At 46.0% G+C, this 20,908-nt stretch overlaps 1 protein-coding gene across 2 annotated transcripts in view; it reads left to right on the top strand.

Moving 5' to 3' along the window:
• The window catches only part of LOC112221032 (alpha-1,3-mannosyl-glycoprotein 4-beta-N-acetylglucosaminyltransferase B), a 169,547-nt gene extending 149,046 nt beyond the window's left edge, over positions 1 to 20,501 (top strand). Inside the window, exons 12-15 of one of the 2 annotated variants that reach the window (XM_042303147.1) lie at positions 12,281 to 12,344; positions 15,691 to 15,778; positions 17,956 to 18,068; positions 18,289 to 20,501. In XM_042303147.1, the coding sequence (XP_042159081.1) occupies positions 12,281 to 12,344; positions 15,691 to 15,778; positions 17,956 to 18,068; positions 18,289 to 18,312 (289 nt within the window). In that variant the 3' untranslated portion in view covers positions 18,313 to 20,501. Of the gene's footprint in view, positions 1 to 12,265; positions 12,345 to 15,690; positions 15,779 to 17,955; positions 18,069 to 18,288 lie in introns of both variants that reach the window. The other variant, XM_024383097.2, reaches the window with a different exon arrangement.
• The last annotated feature ends 407 nt before the right edge of the window (positions 20,502 to 20,908 follow it).

Below are 20,908 nucleotides of genomic sequence, written 5' to 3'. Positions count from 1 at the left end.
CTAGGACACAGAACGCGTCTCCTTCCTGAGCGGTATGATGGCTGCATGGTCCCATGGTGTTTATACTTGCGTACTATTGTTTGTACAGATGAACGTGGTACCGTCTTGGCTGATTTCTTTAGATTTTCCCAGGATGTCAAGCAAAGAGGCACTGAGTTTGAAGGTAGGCCTTGAAATACATCCAAAGGTACACCTCCAATTGACTCAAACAATGTCAATTAGCCTATCAGAATCTTATAAAGCCATGACATCATTTAATGGAATTTATGGAATTCCAAGCTGTTTAAAGGCAAGGTCAACTTAGTGTGTGTAAACTTCTGACTTATTGGAATTGTGATACAGTGAATTATAAGTGAAATAATCTGTCTGTAAACAATTGTTGGAAAAATGTATTAGATGTCCTAACCGACTTTCCAAAGCTATAGTTTGTTAACAAGAAATTTGTGGAGTGGTTGAAAGCCAAGTTTTAATGACTCCAACCTAAGTGTATGTAAACTTCCGACTTCAACTGTACATGGCATGCCTGAATACACAAAATACATGGACCCACACACATGCACAAACACACATACACTGTGCTAGTGGACAAAGACGATCTCCACACAGATCTCCACACATGTCCCAGACTGTCGCTCTCGCTCTCCCCTCTCTCTCTCCCTCTCTCTCTCCTTCTTGCTCTCCCTTCTCTCTCTCCCCCTTTCCCTCTCGCTCTCCCCTAGTCCCATGTGAATAATCTGCATAGGCATGACATAAAAATACATACAGTATTTAAACACAAATGTAAATTACTTTTTCAATAGGCATAGGGGCCCTGTCACAGATCAGAACAACCACGTTGTTCCTCCATGTCTTCACATTACTGTCAGGGCAGAGGGTCTATCTGCTTCTGGATCCCTCAAACTGATAATGCCTCTGTAGACACCACTGTCTTCTAGTGGTGACGCTGAGACTCTGTGGTCACCACTGTCTTCTAATGGTGATGCTGTGGCTCTGTGGTCACCACTGTCTTCTAGTGGTGACGTTGTGGCTCTGTGGTCACCACTGTCTTCTAGTGGTGACGCTGTGTCTCTGTGGTCACCAGTGTCTTATAATGGTGACACTGTGGCTCTGTGGTCACCAGTGTCTTCTAATGGTGACGCTGTGGCTCTGTGGTCACCACTGTCTTCTAATGGTGACGCTGTGGCTCTGTGGTCACCAGTGACTTCTAATGGTGACGCTGTGTCTCTGTGGTCACCAGTGTCTTCTAACGGTGACGCTGTGGCTCTGTGGTCACCAGTGTCTTCTAATGGTTACGCTGTGGCTCTGTGGTCAACACTGTCTTCTAATGGTGACGCTGTGTCTCTGTGGTCGCCAGTGTTCTCTAATGGTGATGCTGTGTCTCTGTGGTCGCCACTGTCTTCTAGTGGTGACGCTGTGTCTCTGTGGTTACCACTGTCTTCCAGTGGTGACGCTGTGTCTCTGTTGTCACCTCTGTCTTCTAGTGGTTTCGCTGTGTCTCTGTGGTCACCAGTGTCTTCTGATGGCAACGCTGTGTCTCTGTGGTCACCACTGTCTTCTAGTGGTGAAGCTGTGGCTCTGTGGTCACCACTGTCTTCTAGTGGTGACGTTGTGGCTCTGTGGTCACCACTGTCTTCTCGTGGTGACGCTGTGTCTCTGTGGTCACCAGTGTCCTCTAATGGTGACACTGTGGCTCTGTGGTCATCACTGTCTTCTAATGGTTACGCTGTGTCTCTGTGGTCACCAGTGTCCTCTAATGGTGATGCTGTGTCTCTGTGGTCACCACTGTCTTCTAGTGGTGACGCTGTGTCTCTGTGGTCACCAGTGTCTTCTCGTGGTGACGCTGTGTCTCTGTGGTCACCAGTGTCTTCTAATGGTGACGCTGTGGCTCTGTGGTCACCACTGTCTTCTAATGGTGACGCTGTGTCTCTGTGGTCACCAGTGTCTTCTAATGGTGACGCTGTGGCTCTGTTGTCACCACTGTCTTCTAGTGGTGATGCTGTGTCTCTGTGTTCACCAGTGTCTTATAATGGTGACACTGTGGCTCTGTGGTCACTAGTGTCTTCTAATGGTGACGCTGTGGCTCTGTGGTCACCACTGTCTTCTAATGGTGACGCTGTGGCTCTGTGGTCACCAGTGACTTCTAATGGTGACGCTGTGGCTCTGTGGTCACCAGTGTCTTCTAATTTTGACACTGTGGCTCTGTGGTCACCAGTGTCTTCTAATGGTGACGCTGTGGCTCTGTGGTCACCACTGTCTTCTAATGGTGACGCTGTGTCTCTGTGGTCGCCAGTGTTCTCTAATGGTTACGCTGTGTCTCTGTGGTCGCCACTGTCTTCTAGTGGTGACGCTGTGTCTCTGTGGTTACCACTGTCTTCCAGTGGTGACGCTGTGTCTCTGTTGTCACCTCTGTCTTCTAGTGGTGACGTTGTGGCTCTGTGGTCACCACTGTCTTCTAGTGGTGACGCTGTGTCTCTGTGGTCACCAGTGTCCTCTAATGGTGACACTGTGGCTCTGTGGTCACCACTGTCTTCTAATGGTTACGCTGTGTCTCTGTGGTCACCAGTGTCCTCTAATGGTGATGCTGTGTCTCTGTGGTCACCACTGTCTTCTAGTGGTGATGCTGTGGCTCTTTGTTCACCAGTGTCTTCTAATGGTGACGCTATGGCTCTGTGGTCACCACTGTCTTCTAATGGTGACGCTGTTTCTCTGTGGTCACCAGTGTCTTCTAGTGGTGACGCTGTGGCTCTGTGGTCACCAGTGTCTTCTAATGGTGACGCTGTGGCTCTGTTGTCACCACTGTCTTCTAGTGGTGGGGCTGTGTCTCTGTGGTCACCGGTGTCTTATAATGGTGACACTGTGGCTCTGTGGTCACCAGTGTCTTCTAATGGTGAAGCTGTGGCTCTGTGGTCACCACTGTCTTCTAGTGGTTACGCTGTGTCTCTGTGGTCACCAGTGTCCTCTAATGGTGATGCTGTGTCTCTGTGGTCACCACTGTCTTCTAGTGGTGACGCTGTGGCTCTGTGGTCACCACTGTCCTCTAGTGGTGACGTTGTGGCTCTGTGGTCACCACTGTCTTCTAGTGGTGACGCTGTGTCTCTTTGGTCACCAGTGTCTTCTAATGGTGACGCTGTGGCTCTGTGGTCAACACTGTCTTCTAGTGGTGACGCTATGGCTCTGTGGTCAACACTGTCTTCTAATGGTGACGCTGTGTCTCTGTGGTCACCATTGTCTTCTAATGGTGACGCTGTGGCTCTGTGTTCACCACTGTCTTCTAATGGTCACGCTGTCTCTCTGTGGTCACCAGTGTCCTCTAATGGTGACGCTGTGTCTCTGTGGTCACCATTGTCCTCTAATGGTGACCCTGTGGCTCTGTGGTCACCACTGTCTTCTAGTGGTGACGCTGTGTCTCTGTGGTCACCAGTGTCCTCTAATGGTGACGCTGTGGCTCTGTGGTCATCACTGTCTTCTAATGGTTACGCTGTGTCTCTGTGGTCACCAGTGTCCTCTAATGGTGATGCTGTGTCTCTGTGGTCACCACTGTCTTCTAGTGGTGACGCTGTGTCTCTGTGGTCACCAGTGTCTTCTAGTGGTGACGCTGTGTCTCTGTGGTCACCAGTGTCTTCTAATGGTGACGCTGTGGCTCTGTGGTCACCACTGTCTTCTAATGGTGACGCTGTGTCTCTGTGGTCACCAGTGTCTTCTAATGGTGACGCTGTGGCTCTGTGGTCACCACTGTCTTCTAGTGGTGATGCTGTGTCTCTGTGTTCACCAGTGTCTTATAATGGTGACACTGTGGCTCTGTGGTCACTAGTGTCTTCTAATGGTGACGCTGTGGCTCTGTGGTCACCACTGTCTTCTAATGGTGACGCTGTGGCTCTGGGGTCACCAGTGACTTCTAATGGTGACGCTGTGGCTCTGTGGTCACCAGTGTCTTCTAATTTTGACACTGTGGCTCTGTGGTCACCAGTGTCTTCTAATGGTGACGCTGTGGCTCTGTGGTCACCACTGTCTTCTAATGGTGACGCTGTGTCTCTGTGGTCGCCAGTGTTCTCTAATGGTTACGCTGTGTCTCTGTGGTCACCACTGTCTTCTAGTGGTGACGCTGTGTCTCTGTGGTTACCACTGTCTTCCAGTGGTGACGCTGTGTCTCTGTTGTCACCTCTGTCTTCTAGTGGTGACGTTGTGGCTCTGTGGTCACCACTGTCTTCTAGTGGTGACGCTGTGTCTCTGTGGTCACCAGTGTCCTCTAATGGTGACACTGTGGCTCTGTGGTCACCACTGTCTTCTAATGGTTACGCTGTGTCTCTGTGGTCACCAGTGTCCTCTAATGGTGATGCTGTGTCTCTGTGGTCACCACTGTCTTCTAGTGGTGATGCTGTGGCTCTTTGTTCACCAGTGTCTTCTAATGGTGACGCTATGGCTCTGTGGTCACCACTGTCTTCTAATGGTGACGCTGTTTCTCTGTGGTCACCAGTGTCTTCTAGTGGTGACGCTGTGGCTCTGTGGTCACCAGTGTCTTCTAATGGTGACGCTGTGGCTCTGTTGTCACCACTGTCTTCTAGTGGTGGGGCTGTGTCTCTGTGGTCACCGGTGTCTTATAATGGTGACACTGTGGCTCTGTGGTCACCAGTGTCTTCTAATGGTGAAGCTGTGGCTCTGTGGTCACCACTGTCTTCTAGTGGTTACGCTGTGTCTCTGTGGTCACCAGTGTCCTCTAATGGTGATGCTGTGTCTCTGTGGTCACCACTGTCTTCTAGTGGTGACGCTGTGGCTCTGTGGTCACCACTGTCCTCTAGTGGTGACGTTGTGGCTCTGTGGTCACCACTGTCTTCTAGTGGTGACGCTGTGTCTCTTTGGTCACCAGTGTCTTCTAATGGTGACGCTGTGGCTCTGTGGTCAACACTGTCTTCTAGTGGTGACGCTATGGCTCTGTGGTCAACACTGTCTTCTAATGGTGACGCTGTGTCTCTGTGGTCACCATTGTCTTCTAATGGTGACGCTGTGGCTCTGTGTTCACCACTGTCTTCTAATGGTCACGCTGTCTCTCTGTGGTCACCAGTGTCCTCTAATGGTGACGCTGTGTCTCTGTGGTCACCATTGTCCTCTAATGGTGACCCTGTGGCTCTGTGGTCACCACTGTCTTCTAGTGGTGACGCTGTCACCACTATCTACCACTATCTTCTAGTGGTGATGCTGTGGCTCTTTGTTCACCAGTGTCTTCTAATGGTGACGCTATGGCTCTGTGGTCACCACTGTCTTCTAATGGTGACGCTGTTTCTCTGTGGTCACCAGTGTCTTCTAGTGGTGACGCTGTGGCTCTGTGGTCACCAGTGTCTTCTAATGGTGACGCTGTGGCTCTGTTGTCACCACTGTCTTCTAGTGGTGATGCTGTGTCTCTGTGGTCACCGGTGTCTTATAATGGTGACACTGTGGCTCTGTGGTCACCAGTGTCTTCTAATGGTGATGCTGTGTGTCTGTGGTCACCACTGTCTTCTAGTGGTGACGTTGTGGCTCTGTGGTCACCACTGTCTTCTAGTGGTGACGCTGTGTCTCTGTGGTCACCAGTGTCTTATAATGGTGACACTGTGGCTCTGTGGTCACCACTGTCTTCTAGTGGTGACGCTGTGGCTCTGTGGTCACCACTGTCCTCTAGTGGTGACGTTGTGGCTCTGTGGTCACCACTGTCTTCTAGTGGTGACGCTGTATCTCTGTGGTCACCAGTGTCTTCTAATGGTGACGCTGTGGCTCTGTGGTCAACACTGTCTTCTAGTGGTGACGCTATGGCTCTGTGGTCAACACTGTCTTCTAATGGTGACGCTGTGTCTCTGTGGTCACCATTGTCTTCTAATGGTGACGCTGTGGCTCTGTGTTCACCACTGTCTTCTAATGGTCACGCTGTGTCTCTGTGGTCACCAGTGTCCTCTAATGGTGACGCTGTGTCTCTGTGGTCACCATTGTCCTCTAATGGTGACCCTGTGGCTCTGTGGTCACCACTGTCATCTAGTGGTGACGCTGTGGCTCTGTGGTCACCACTGTCTTCTCGTGGTGACACTGTGTCTCTGTGATCACCAGTGTCTTCTAATGGTGACGCTGTGGCTCTGTGGTCACCACTGTCTTCTAATGGTGACGCTGTGTCTCTGTGGTCACAAGTGTCCAATAATGGTGACGCTGTGGCTCTGTGGTCACCACTGTCTTCTAGTGGTGACGCTGTGGCTCTGTGGTTACCACTGTCTTCTAGTGTTGACGCTGTAGCTCTGTGGTCACCACTGTCTTCTAGTGGTGACGCTGTGGCTCTGTGGTCACCAGTGACTTCTAGTGGTGACGCTGTGTCTCTGTGGTCACCAGTGTCTTCTAGTGGTGGCTCTGTGGCTCTGTGGTCACCAGGGTCTTCTAGTGGTGACGCTGTGTCTCTGTGGTCACCAGTGTCTTCTCGTGTTGACGCTGTGTCTCTGTGGTCACCATTGTCTTCTAATGGTGACGCTGTGTCTCTGTGGTCACCAGTGTCTTCTAATGGTGACGCTGTGGCTCTGTGGTCACCACTGTCTTCTAATGGTGACGCTGTTTCTCTGTGGTCACCAGTGTCTTCTAGTGGTGACGCTGTGGCTCTGTGGTCACCAGTGTCTTCTAATGGTGACGCTGTGGCTCTGTTTTCACCACTGTCTTCTCTTCTAGTGGTGATGCTGTGTCTCTGTGGTCACCAGTGTCTTCTAATGGTGACACTGTGGCTCTGTGGTCACCAGTGTCTTCTAATGGTGATGCCAGTGTCACCACTGTCTTCTAATGGTGACGCTGTGGCTCTGTGGTCACCACTGTCTTCTAGTGGTGATCGCTGTGTCTCTGTCTTCTAGTGGTCACCTGTGGTGTCTTCTAATGGCAACGCTGTGTCAATGTGGTCACCAGTGTCTTCTAGTGGTGACGCTGTGGCTCTGTGGTCACCACTGTCTTCTAGTGGTGACGTTGTGGCTCTGTGGTCACCACTGTCTTCTAGTGGTGACGCTGTGTCTCTGTGGTCACCAGTGTCCTCTAATGGTGACACTGTGGCTCTGTGGTCACCACTGTCTTCTAATGGTTACGCTGTGTCTCTGTGGTCACCAGTGTCCTCTAATGGTGATGCTGTGTCTCTGTGGTCACCACTGTCTTCTAGTGGTGACACTGTGTCTCTGTGGTCACCAGTGTCTTCTCGTGGTGATGCTGTGTCTCTGTGGTCACCAGTGTCTTCTAATGGTGACGCTGTGGCTCTGTGGTCACCACTGTCTTCTAATGGTGACGCTGTGTCTCTGTGGTCACCAGTGTCTTCTAATGGTGACGCTGTGGCTCTGTTTTCACCACTGTCTTCTAGTGGTGATGCTGTGTCTCTGTGGTCACCGGTGTCTTATAATGGTGACACTGTGGCTCTGTGGTCACCAGTGTCTTCTAATGGTGATGCTGTGGCTCTGTGGTCACCACTGTCTTCTAGTGGTGACGTTGTGGCTCTGTGGTCACCACTGTCTTCTAGTGTTCCGCTGTGTCTCTGTGGTCACCTTTGTCTTCTAATGGCAACGCTGTGTCAATGTGGTCACCAGTGTCTTCTAGTGGTGACGCTGTGGCTCTGTGGTCACCACTGTCTTCTAATGGTGACGCTGTGGCTCTGTTGTCACCACTGTCTTCTAGTGGTGATGCTGTGTCTCTGTGTTCACCAGTGTCTTATAATGGTGACACTGTGGCTCTGTGGTCACCAGTGTCTTCTAATGGTGACGCTGTGGCTCTGTGGTCACCACTGTCTTCTAATGGTGACGCTGTGGCTCTGTGGTCAACACTGTCTTCTAATGGTGACGCTGTGGCTCTGTTGTCACCACTGTCTTCTAGTGGTGATGCTGTGTCTCTGTGGTCACCAGTGTCTTATAATGGTGACACTGTGGCTCTGTGGTCACCAGTGTCTTCTAATGGTGACGCTGTGGCTCTGTGGTCACCACTGTCTTCTAATGGTGACGCTGTGGCTCTGTGGTCAACACTGTCTTCTAATGGTGACGCTGTGGCTCTGTTGTCACCACTGTCTTCTAGTGGTGATGCTGTGTCTCTGTGGTCACCAGTGTCTTATAATGGTGACACTGTGGCTCTGTGGTCACCAGTGTCTTCTAATGGTGACGCTGTGGCTCTGTGGTCACCACTGTCTTCTAATGGTGACGCTGTGGCTCTGTGGTCACCAGTGACTTCTAATGGTGACGCTGTGGCTCTGTGGTCACCAGTGTCTTCTAACGGTGACGCTGTGGCTCTGTGGTCACCAGTGTCTTCTAATGGTTACGCTGTAGCTCTGTGGTCAACACTGTCTTCTAATGGTGACGCTGTGTCTCTGTGGTCGCCAGTGTTCTCTAATGGTGATGCTGTGTCTCTGTGGTCGCCACTGTCTTCTAGTGGTGACGCTGTGTCTCTGTGGTTACCACTGTCTTCCAGTGGTGACGCTGTGTCTCTGTTGTCACCTCTGTCTTCTAGTGGTTTCGCTGTGTCTCTGTGGTCACCAGTGTCTTCTAATGGCAACGCTGTGTCTCTGTGGTCACCACTGTCCTCTAATGGTGACACTGTGGCTCTGTGGTCACCATTGTCTTCTAATGGTTACGCTGTGTCTCTGTGGTCACCAGTGTCCTCTAATAGTGATGCTGTGTCTCTGTGGTCACCACTGTCTTCTAGTGGTGACGCTGTGTCTCTGTGGTCACCAGTGTCTTCTCGTGGTGACGCTGTGTCTCTGTGGTCACCAGTGTCTTCTCGTGGTGACGCTGTGGCTCTGTGGTCACCAGTGACTTCTAATGGTGACGCTGTGGCTCTGTGGTCACCAGTGTCTTCTAACGGTGACGCTGTGGCTCTGTGGTCACCAGTGTCTTCTAATTTTGACACTGTGGCTCTGTGGTCACCAGTGTCTTCTAATGGTGACGCTGTGGCTCTGTGGTCACCACTGTCTTCTAATGGTGACGCTGTGTCTCTGTGGTCGCCAGTGTTCTCTAATGGTGACGCTGTGTCTCTGTGGTCACCACTGTCTTCTCGTGGTGACGCTGTGTCTCTGTGGTTACCACTGTCTTCCAGTGGTGACGCTGTGTCTCTGTTGTCACCTCTGTCTTCTAGTTGTTTCGCTGTGTCTCTGTGGTCACCAGTGTCTTCTAATGGCAACGCTGTGTCTCTGTGGTCACCAGTGTCTTCTAGTGGTGACGCTGTGTCTCTGTGGTCACCAGTGTCTTCTCGTGTTGACGCTGTGTCTCTGTGGTCACCAGTGTCTTCTAATGGTGACGCTGTGGCTCTGTGGTCACCACTGTCTTCTAATGGTGACGCTGTGGCTCTGTTGTCACCACTGTCTTCTAGTGGTGATGCTGTGGCTCTGTGTTCACCAGTGTCTTCTTATGGTGACGCTATGGCTCTGTGGTCACCACTGTCTTCTAATGGTGATGCTGTTTCTCTGTGGTCACCAGTGTCTTCTAGTGGTGACGCTGTGGCTCTGTGGTCACCAGTGTCTTCTAATGGTGACGCTGTGGCTCTGTTTTCACCACTGTCTTCTAGTGGTGATGCTGTGTCTCTGTGGTCACCGGTGTCTTATAATGGTGACACTGTGTCTCTGTGGTCACCAGTGTCTTCTAATGGTGACGCTGTGGCTCTGTGGTCACCACTGTCTTCTAATGGTGACGCTGTGTCTCTGTGGTCACAAGTGTCCAATAATGGTGATGCTGTGGCTCTGTGGTCACCACTGTCTTCTAGTGGTGACGCTGTGGCTCTGTGGTCACCACTGTCTTCTAGTGTTGACGCTGTAGCTCTGTGGTCACCAATGTCTTCTAGTGGTGACGCTGTGTCTCTATGGTCACCAGTGTCTTATAATGGTGACACTGTGGCTCTGTGGTCACCAGTGTCTTCTAATGGTGACGCTGTGGCTCTGTGGTCACCACTGTCTTCTAATGGTGACGCTGTGGCTCTGTGGTCACCAGTGACTTCTAATGGTGACGCTGTGGCTCTGTGGTCACCAGTGTCTTCTAGTGTTGACGCTGTAGCTCTGTGGTCACCAATGTCTTCTAGTGGTGACGCTGTGTCTCTATGGTCACCAGTGTCTTATAATGGTGACACTGTGGCTCTGTGGTCACCAGTGTCTTCTAATGGTGACGCTGTGGCTCTGTGGTCACCACTGTCTTCTAATGGTGACGCTGTGGCTCTGTGGTCACCAGTGACTTCTAATGGTGACGCTGTGGCTCTGTGGCCACCAGTGTCTTCTAACGGTGACGCTGTGGCTCTGTGGTCACCAGTGTCTTCTAATTTTGACGCTGTGGCTCTGTGGACACCACTGTCTTCTAATGGTGACGCTGTGGCTCTGTGGCCACCAGTGTCTTCTAACGGTGACGCTGTGGCTCTGTGGTCACCAGTGTCTTCTAATTTTGACGCTGTGGCTCTGTGGACACCACTGTCTTCTAATGGTGACGCTGTGGCTCTGTGGTCACCAGTGTCTTCTAATTTTGACGCTGTGGCTCTGTGTTCACCAGTGTCTTCTAATGGTGAAGCTGTGGCTCTGTGGTCACCAGTGTCTTCTAATTTTGACGCTGTGGCTCTGTGGTCACCTCAGTAGCTCTTTTGGTGGGTGTGGTCCAGACTGCTGTACTTGGTGGAACTTGCATTTGGACAAAGCAAAATGTAGAGGGAGTTTGAACTGGGTGACTGGCTGGCTGGCTGATGATGATGATGATGATCATATGAGCCTGAGCAATGGAGCAAAAGGACCAGCTGTATCCCCACTTTCAAAATAGGGGTGCACCCCCATTTTTTTCATCTTGAAAATGATAATGATCCATTGGGTAATTTATCATGTTCAATGATTAGTAGTGTTTTGAGCTAGTATATATTAAAATAGATATGGCCATTTTATATATGATATAATCATTAACAGATTGCTTTTAAAACCCTGTCCCCCGTTGCCTCAAGATGAATCATTTTGACCACTGGACAGTTTTGCCTATCTCACACGCGCCACTGTGTTGGTTCAGTGCAGTTAGAAAGCACTAGTTGCACCACTGGTGTATAAAATGAAAAACCACCTGCAAAAGAAAATTGTTAATCTATTTTGTTGTGCTGTTGTTACATGCATATCGTTGTTTCATGTCCGATGGTGTTGATTCAATGGTGTTGTTCCATATCTTTTGAGTTCCGTGCACCATGAGCAAATTCATTGTATCGTTTGACTTTGCCTGTTAGAACCATGATGAGCACGGGCATGTTTGATTAGGCTTCACTGTATCATAGACTCTGACTCTGAGTAGCCTTCCATCAGTCTACCAAAGGTTACACCTTAGCAGAAAACGTCAAGTTCTGTAGCTCGAGGCCTGTCAATGAGTAGCTTGCAATTGAGAAATAATCAGTAGGGCTAATATATCATGATTGAATCTGTGAAATAACCCCCGCCCCCGCCCCCATTCTGCATTTTGTCACATTTCTTTTCCCAACATCAATCAGTTAAGTCAAATAGTTCAAATGTTTTCATTCAGTAACATTCATTCATTCAGTAACATTCATTCATTCAGTAACATTCATTCATTCAGTAACATTTCTGGGTGAGCCCATTTGCAAGCACATCGTGGACGCTTTGCGGTTACATATGGAGCCAAGCTGTCTTTATGTGCCTATGTGCCAAATGAAAAAGCACAGGATAATATGTATTTCGATAAAACAAACAGCTCTGCTTGACTTGGTAAGTAATATTGAACAAACAAACCATTTCTAGTCTTTGCATCAAATATGTATGCTGCTGAGACTAGTTCATTTTAAACATTTTCATGGCACCAAATAAAAAAGTCCCTTTTAGAAGAAAAGTGTGCACCCATTATGATGATGATGATCGTGGTGGATCAATTTGTGTTGAATATCAAATTGACATCTCCCCATTTGTTATTCTCTCTCTCTATCTATCTATCTATCTATCTATCTATCTATCTATCTATCTATCTATCTATCTATCTATCTATCTATCTCTCTCTCTCTCTCTCTCTCTCTCTCTCTCTCTCTCTCTCTCTCTCTCTCTCTCTCTCTCTCTCTCTCTCTCTCTCTCTGTGTCTCTCTCTCTCGCTGTGTCTCTTTGTTCTTCTCTCTCTCTCTCTCTCTCTCTCTCTCTCTCTCTCTCTCTCTCTCTCTCTCTCTCTCTCGCTGTGTCTATCTATCTATCTATCTATCTATCTACTCTCTCTCTCTCTCTCTCTCTCTCTCTCTCTCTCTCTCTCTCTCTCTATATATATATATATATATATATATATATCTCTCTCTATCTTTCAAGGTATTTCTTCCGTAGCGGGAACATTGAGCACCCAGGGGACAAGCTGTTCAACACCACTGTGGAGGTGCTGCCTTTTGACGTGAGTCTCACCGCTATTTACCCGATTCAATCCCAGCACATTATTACCATTACATAACCTTTACCATATATTATCTTGCAATATGAGGCTCGCCACTATAAGCCTGATTCATCCTGTCCCAGGATTGTCAGTACATAGACCTTTACTATAGTAATATCACTGGAAATATATGTAATTACAGTGATTTATACAATGGGTGGATGTAATCCTGAATGCTGATTGAGCATTCCAGCCAGTGTCTATTCCACAAGTTACCACCGCTAAAATGCCTATTTACTCTGTGCCATCTGACTGCGCAATCCACTGTCTCTCAGCCCAGCCAGGCAATATGTGAACGTGATCTCCGCTATAAAAAAGCATCTAGACATTATCTCACATTTCTTTTAGACTAACATTTAGTTTTCAACACCAGAGATTTGTATACACCTTGCTCTCTACCTCTCTGACATTTGCAACATTATTTCAATATTCAAATTCGATCTCCAGCTGTCCCATAGTAATGAACGTATCAGGAGTCGGAACGAGACAGATATGCAGGCATGCAGCTTTTCTCAGTCAGTTGATATCATGAAACAGCTAGCATCATTTTCATGGATATATACAAAGAAATGTCAATTGAAAAAAGGTCAAACAAAACGAAGTACAGCTAGTTTACAGTCTTTCCAGCTTCGGTTTGAAGTGATTGTGTTAGCGGTACTGTTGGCTAGCTCCTCTGAACAACAGTGATTGTGTTAGCTGTGTTGTTGGCTAGCTCCTCTGAACAACAGTGTCCTGATGAGAGAGTCCATTTTCTATGCCAGGCTAAATCGTGCCTCATTGTTATGTATCCAAATAAATTTCACTAAGAAACAGCTTAAACTAATGCAAATGCAGCTACTTTGTTATTATTCTGTCTGTACTCTTTGACTTGACCGTAAGTTACCATAGTTAACTAGCCAGTATGGCAATTGAACGAACGAACGACTGGGTCGGGTCTCTGGCAACCGAACCGATAGAACGAATGACCAGCCGGCTTGAGTAGCAACCATGGTAATTATACCATGGCATTGTTGAATACTACTTTCTGATTGACTTGAAGGGCACTCTAGAGCGTGCATTATTTCCTTAAAACGCACAGAATATTTGCATGGTAGAATTCAACGGCTATAGTTCATTTTTACATGTTTTGTTTGAGCTGCTTTTGAAAGCAAAAGTCGAATTGAAAACAGTATTTTCGATGTTCATAATAGCCAGCTAGGACTGATGGTTTGGTTAGCTAAACTAGCAAGTCTGTTTGTTTAGTTACCAAGGCAACTACTGTAGCAATCTAGTAAACTTGCTAGATACTTCAGTGGATGTTGAACACATTTCTATCTGCAAATGTTCAAAGTTCTAGTGGCAAACGTGTTAAATTATAACCATGGTATGAAAGGGACAGTCAACTCGAGGCTCTATGCGTTCTCTGGAAAATAATGCAACTCCGTGGAAAGTCCGCTAACGCCTTGTTCAATATCCCTTACATATACCGAGTATACCAAACACTAGGAACACCCCCTTTGCCCTCAGAACAGCCTCTATTTGTCGGGCTATGGACTCTGCAAGGTGTCGAAAGCGTTCTACAAGGATGTACTGTTACATACAGGGTCTCAAGATCATATACTTTCAGGAGATCTCTATTCTTTTGTGTTATTTCTATTGAGATACAGCCCATCTCATGGAAAGCAACACTGGATACATCACTCTTCCTCAAGTGGAAAGATATATAAAGACATGTGAAGTCAGCTTCCATCTGGTTGACATAGAAGCACATAAGCCATGTTTTAGGGCGAGCACCCACAGTGTTAAGCCCCAGAGGACACAGAGAAGAGATGAGAAGAGATGAGAAATGACTCAAGACAGAGTGAGATTCTCTCTCTCTCAAAAAAAAGAGAGTACGAGAGAGATATTGTGGAGAAAGAAACAGAAAAAGAGGACTCCCGGGCGGTGGTAATCAAATCAGTCTCCCGCCGGCCACGGTTTGAGAGCTTTCGCCTTAAAGAATATTTCACCCGGCAGGGTGGCTAGGCGAGGTGGGGATTTCAGATTAGGTTCCGCAAACTGACGCTCGCCTTGACAGATTAATAGCTGGATTGTTTTCCCCCTCTCTCTCCTCCCGCTCTGTCTATCTCTATTTTATTATTTATTTTCCCTCCTTCACTCATTCAATCTCCCCCTACACCTGACTGTCATTGAGACCCTGTGATGCTGCAATAGGGTGGAGGTGTTTCTGTTTTTGTTGTTGTTCCTCCTATGGGAAGAAGAATATGAGTAGAAGTGTTGATGATGAGTAGAAGTGTTACATGTCTTTAGAGTCATAACAAGTTATGCTGGTCTTAGAATGGAGAAGAAAGGATTGAGGAAAGAAAGGTAAGGAAAGACAGAGAGAATAAAGATGAGGAAAGATAAGAAAACAAGAAGATGATGCGAGAGAGAGAGAGAGAGACGCTGTCAGGTGCAGTTAAACGGCGGGAAATGTCATATTTTTACAGTGTAGCGTACAGATGTACAGTAGGATCTTAATTTGATCACTGTTGTATTACTGAGAGTACAGATGAGCTTTGTGATTTACATAAATTCACTGAAAACCTACACTAACACACGGTTATACTAACAGTATTGCACTTTTTATGGAGCTTACTTTATGTAGCAAATAGCCTAACCACCGATCAAGCAACATTATGCACTAAACGTTCAAATCTTGTTGCTGCAGGATTATTTTGCTGTGACAATATAGGTCAAATTAAGATCCTACATCTGTAATTACTTGTGTGATTGGGCATGCATTGATTTCTATTTAGAGGACCAACAGAAAGGGAAAATCCTGCCACAAAAGGTCAGCTTGTTTTCCCTCCTGTCCTTTCTCCTTCATTGCTTTAGATAAGCGAGTCAAACAGATATTTCTCCAACAGTATCAATTGCTATGACCCAGCAGCAACACTAAAGAGTCCCGCTGTATTAATTATGATGACCCATTGATATCGTTCTCACTTTTATGTTGTAAGACGAGGTCAAAGTTGGGTTGATCTGAGTTCACGACTAGTGCGGTGAGGTGTGTGTGTGTGTGCGCGCATGTGTGTGTGTGTATGATTTACTAACTGAATTTGGAGATTAAAGGAGGTCAGTAGCAAGGAGTTTGCTGTTGTCAATGCATTGGTTGATGATGTATACAGTAGATTTTAGCTGTGATCTGAGTGCAGATCAAACAGGATTTCTGCCTGCATTGATCTTGGTTGTGTGTGTGTGTGTGTGTGTGTGTGTGTGCATTCGGCAAGCGTATATGTGTTCCTGTGTTGTGTTCCTCACACACCTCTCTCTCTGTCTCCTACAGAATATCCAATCAGAAAAAGAGGCCTTGAAAGAGGGGAGAGAGAAAACACCAAAGTACCACAGAACAGAGGACGGCTTTATCAGAATAGGTGAGTATTTTGCTTTCCGTAGCAAAAATGTTGTTACTGTACCCTCTAATGAAAATGACCCAGAATGAAATTAGCGCCGTGCTACCATGGACATGTTTCAATAGGTGGTTATTAGTACTGGGGATGTATTTACCAGAAGTGTTAAGAACTAGTACTGCAGAAAGAATCACCCAAAGCCAAACAAAGGACTCCACTGTCATAAAAATGATGTCATCTTTTTAGAGAATCCAACACTGTACTCCCTGCCAAAATATCCCTCCAAAATTCTTTCCCTTTTGTTTTCATCCATCCTTTCGTCAGTCCCCTTCATCTAACAAAACCTTGTGCCAGATTCTAACCGGTACTGGCAAACAGGAATAGTTCACATGGACTAACAGGCCCTGACAAATTACACACGCACAAACACAAACACAACACACATACGCTCATACACAGGCCCCTGACGAATCCATCTCACTCAATTACTGAGCGCTCCAACACATGATTAGCTGCTGCACCGTCTAGGACTTTCACAGGAGGACGGGAGGAGTAGATAAGGACTGCCTTCACAGTTTTTAGAGGACCTTAGGTGCTCTTTCTGAAATTGCGTGAAGTGCAAGACAAGTGTTGCACCGGTGCGATTTAAAACGATAGCATGGTACTCATTGAAAATAATTGGATTTAATGACACTACAGTGTTTTATATCCTATTGAAAAAGCAGGGTGGGTAAAATGTAGTTAACATGAGGTAGAAATAAGGGTTTGAGCTCAATTCCATTACAACTGAATCAGTGGCAGTGTTAGATACACCATCGTTCCTTCCTTCATCAGAGATCTGAGGAGTGGATTTGTTATGCAATAGGGCAGAGACCTTGCTTTCATGTACACTATTATCTATCCAATGACATACAGATGGTTGATTCATTCAATGAAGGAAGGAAGGAAGGAAGGAAGGAAGGAAGGAAGGAAGGAAGGAAGGAAGGAAGGAAGTAGACAGCGAGTGAGGATGCGTGTTCTGAGTAGTCAAACACGTCCCCAGGCCAGTGATTACTGTCCGTAACACAGAGACAGGCTTTCATCCCCTTGAAAGAGGTACTCCTTCTGACAGCATATAAATTACTACAAGCGCTCCTGCTCATTCATAAATATTTCAAGGGGGAATCAATATCAATCTGGCACAGTAGTCAATTAATTGTGCGATATTGCTATCAAATGTTCACCAGGTTCTTCTCCCTCCAGCTCTACTTTCAGGCGTAGTGTAACCTAAACCATAGAACTCACTCTATCACTGTGTCACTCTATCACTGTGTAAGATTGATACGAGAGAGAATTCATTGTGTATAGTTAGCATTTCAGTAGTAGATCAACAAAGAAGGCATAGCAAGCTGAATGCATGGTATGGTCATATTTGATACCAGCGCCTTGCCTTGAACCAATTGAAATGTCAACACAACATATCTTGTATCTAATGTGCTCTCTGTTAGAATTTAGGAGCACATGCAGTATTTATTGAGGTACAAATGAAATACAATGCTTCATCATGACTACAGTGTTTACTGACAAAGTCAATAGACCCTTTTTCAGTACACGACGCACAGATGCGTGCGACTCTTGGCTGCAGTAAGCAAGCCATCGCCATCTGCGCCCATTCAACATAGCCTAGATTTAAGTTGTTATTACTTCTAAACAAAATAACTTTTGCCGATTCTCGTACGCTTACAATTATGTTTTGATTCTTGCTTGAACAGTCACTAAGATTCTGTTTGGTTGTGATCTTTGCAAAATAACTATTTTGGATACAGCAGTTGTTTGCTAGAATGCCAACGCTCATTGATATACTGTAGCCTGTAGCAAAAGCTAGCCAAAGAGCCACTTTACTGGCTGAAGTTTAAGTGTTTTTTAAGTATAATGCAGCTGATTTGCGATGATGACACAAACATTACATTAAGCAGGACATTCAAACGAGCTTTAAAATCCAATTATAATCCAATTACAATCCATAAACAACATGTAAATGGAGGCTTTTTTGGCCAGTCGCTGGCATTCTATAAGAACTCCCCCTTGTTCTGCCACCAGCTCGCACGCGTCGCCCTCACAATGTTTGTAAACACAGAAATGGTTCTATAGATGTCCAGCCACAGTCTATTGGTTATGTTGGTCTGATATATCGATCCTCTCTCTCTCTCTCTGACCTCTAGGAGTGTTCCATAATGGGATCGCCGAGGGAGAGGTGGATCCCACATTCGGGCCCCTGGAAGCCCTTCGTCTCTCTGTGATCACAGACTGCCCCGTCTGGGTCATCCTGAGCGAGGTAAGCCGGCCCAGCCATCACCCGCTCACCACAGAGCCTTGGAAGCCTTGTCTTATAAAGAATCCCTTGTATTTTAGGCAACTTAAAGTGTTGGTTCACTGAAAAATCTAAAATGGTCAGATGTTTTCAGGCTTCAAAGTGGTCTAATGTAAAGTAGAATATATGCCTCAACCAGATAGAATATGATTTTGTCTCAAATGCTATTCCTCTTGCACTTCAGATATTCATCAAGAAAGCAGAGTGAATGTCAACACCCCGCAGCAATACCTCAGTCATCCGTTCGACCGTTCGACAGAGGAACGGAGCCTTTGAAAGCTATACTCATTCCCTGGCTTTTGGCAATTAGTTTCTCGAGCGTAGTCGGAGTGCGCCATCTGTTGGCGAGATCTTGCCATCGCAGGGTCCTTCTGAGACTGTCAACTCAATCCACGGTTGACAGACCGTGTGGGAAGATCTTCCCAGACACGTGTAATCGGAGAACGGGCCCTGCGTGAACGACACAAAGACGACGCTGTATTTAGGAAACTGTATTTATGTGTACATAAAGGTTTATGTTTTAAATAATTGTAATTACACTGGTAATTGTCAAATAGCTCGCAAGATTGTTTAGCTCCTTTTGATGACATTATGACAATGAAATGTTGCTGCTTCGGAATCAAAGACTTGGCCTACAACGTTACCAAGATACAGGTATGTCTGAATTGTGCAACTTCAATAACTGATAATCATGTTTGACAAATGTTACTGGTTTTACCCAAATGTATTCCCAGTAGGCAGAATCTACCGCACACTCATAGCTGATTTGTGAAGGTACTGGAGGCAAAAGGCAAAACTGGAGAAGCAGGAAATAGTCTCCGCACACAAAAATGTATTTAATTGTGGCTGAGCTTTCGGGCAGTCGATCAAATGTATTCAGAAAATACCTATGTATGTGGATATAGGCCTAATATGCATATTTATGTAACACAATCATATGAATGATCTCTATTATGTGTGTTGATATGTATTTAGTGAGTGTCCACAAAAGTCAGTCAGAAAAGTAGCCTAGGCCTATACAGTGTAGATGGAAATAAAACTTTAGCCAGAAAGTACACACATGTCTAATGTTTGAATAAAATATCTTTATATGGTCAATTCTAAAGCTAGAAGTCAATGTAGGCACATTATGATTATGGTTCCTACATCTGTTTGAGATTTTATTTCATGAACCATCTTCCCTAACATTGTTTTTTCCCCTTCTCTGCCTATCAATTTGCCTTAATGTGACATGAAGTTAACCAGGTTGTGGGGATAAATCAATGTAAGGCAAGGCCAGACACAAGCTACTCAATTGCATTAGCTAGGGAACTGGAAAAGACAGCGGCCTCCATAATACAGGAAACATATCTGATTTACAGGAAACATATCTTTTGGATTTTCTATGTCTGCCACATATCAGATACACAAGGTTAGTTGTAATCCAAGGAGCCACATATCAGATACACACGTGGAGTAATTGTCTGGACTAGTCGGATGTAAGAGAAATATGTAGCTCTAATCAATGCATGAAGAATCATCTTTACTTCTCAGTAGAATCTATGTTTCTCATAATGACCATGAAGAAGTCTAGGAAGGACCCCTCTCTTCCCCTCAAGTGAGGTCTCATGAGAGAGTGAAACTGTCCAATATATGACAACCCCTCTCATTCCACATGTTCTGCACTACTACTATAATGAATTGATGGTGGAATTTATTAAAGTACTGTAATTGTCCTGACACCAGACTTATACATCTTCCAAACAGGCTCTGTGACGGCAAGGGCCAAACTCAAGTTCTATGTATTGCTAGGTGCAAAGTATTTTGCAGTTAAAGGGACACATTCATTTGCTTTTGCATACTTGGATCCAAAAAACATTCCTTTATCAGAGCCCAACCGAAAAACCATTGAAAGCCCTTGACCGAAATCTAAAGAGTTGTCGGCACAGAACAGGAGTATGGGATTTCAGCCAATACAAGTGTACTGAAAGAGAAATTCAACTTGGGGACTTAACTCAGAAGCGAGGCCGCTTTTTTATCGAATACAGAATGCAACATTGATTCCGATTCTGCTCAATGTTAACACAGTTTCTCAGCAACAACTGACCTAAACTTGTTTTCCATTCATTGGGGTGTGCACTCCAGTAAACAAGCTGTTTTAGGAGCCCCTTCGTTGCTATCGGTATGGCCACTATACAGTAGCAGGTGCGTAGGTGCATTAAGTCAATGTAGGGCTATGGATAGAAAAATCTGAACTGTACCCAATGAGCTAAGAAGGAGAACGAGTTTTCTTTTCATGTAAGGTGCACTGGAATGCATTGCTATTATATGTTGTATTTTGTATAATTTAGATAAACTATATTTAATGATGTTATCTATCCATTCTGTGAATTGTAATAAAGACGGAATTTCAATTGACATGGGTTTGTTTTTGTTTCAAGTTATTTGCTCTGGTCAATTCAATAAAAATCAGAGTAATCTCGTGTGAATTAGTCTGCTTTTGTGAAAGTTAGGCTACGCTACTTTTCTGGTACCAAATCACATGTACATGGGTCACATTCCTAGCATATTTCATTCATGGACCATATGACTGCAAAGTCCCATTGATATTTTGACACCATAGGCTTTGGTGCTCGGTAGAATGCAAGTGAGCCTATGTGTAGCTATGACATTGGGCTAGATAGAATTGGAGTGCCCGTTTTCTGCAATTCAACTTTGAAAGGCAATGTCCACATTTACTGTAAACGCTGCATAAACTATGTCGGCTCAATCGGAAATTACTTTTAGAAATGTCCATTGAGCTATAGTTCCTTCCGCAGGTCGGA

Source organism: Oncorhynchus tshawytscha, linkage group LG21 (assembly GCF_018296145.1).
Source record: "Oncorhynchus tshawytscha isolate Ot180627B linkage group LG21, Otsh_v2.0, whole genome shotgun sequence".
NCBI classification, from domain to species: Eukaryota; Metazoa; Chordata; class Actinopteri; order Salmoniformes; family Salmonidae; genus Oncorhynchus; species Oncorhynchus tshawytscha.
Note: the sequence above shows the minus strand (reverse complement) of the source record. Positions and strands in the feature narration are given on the sequence as shown.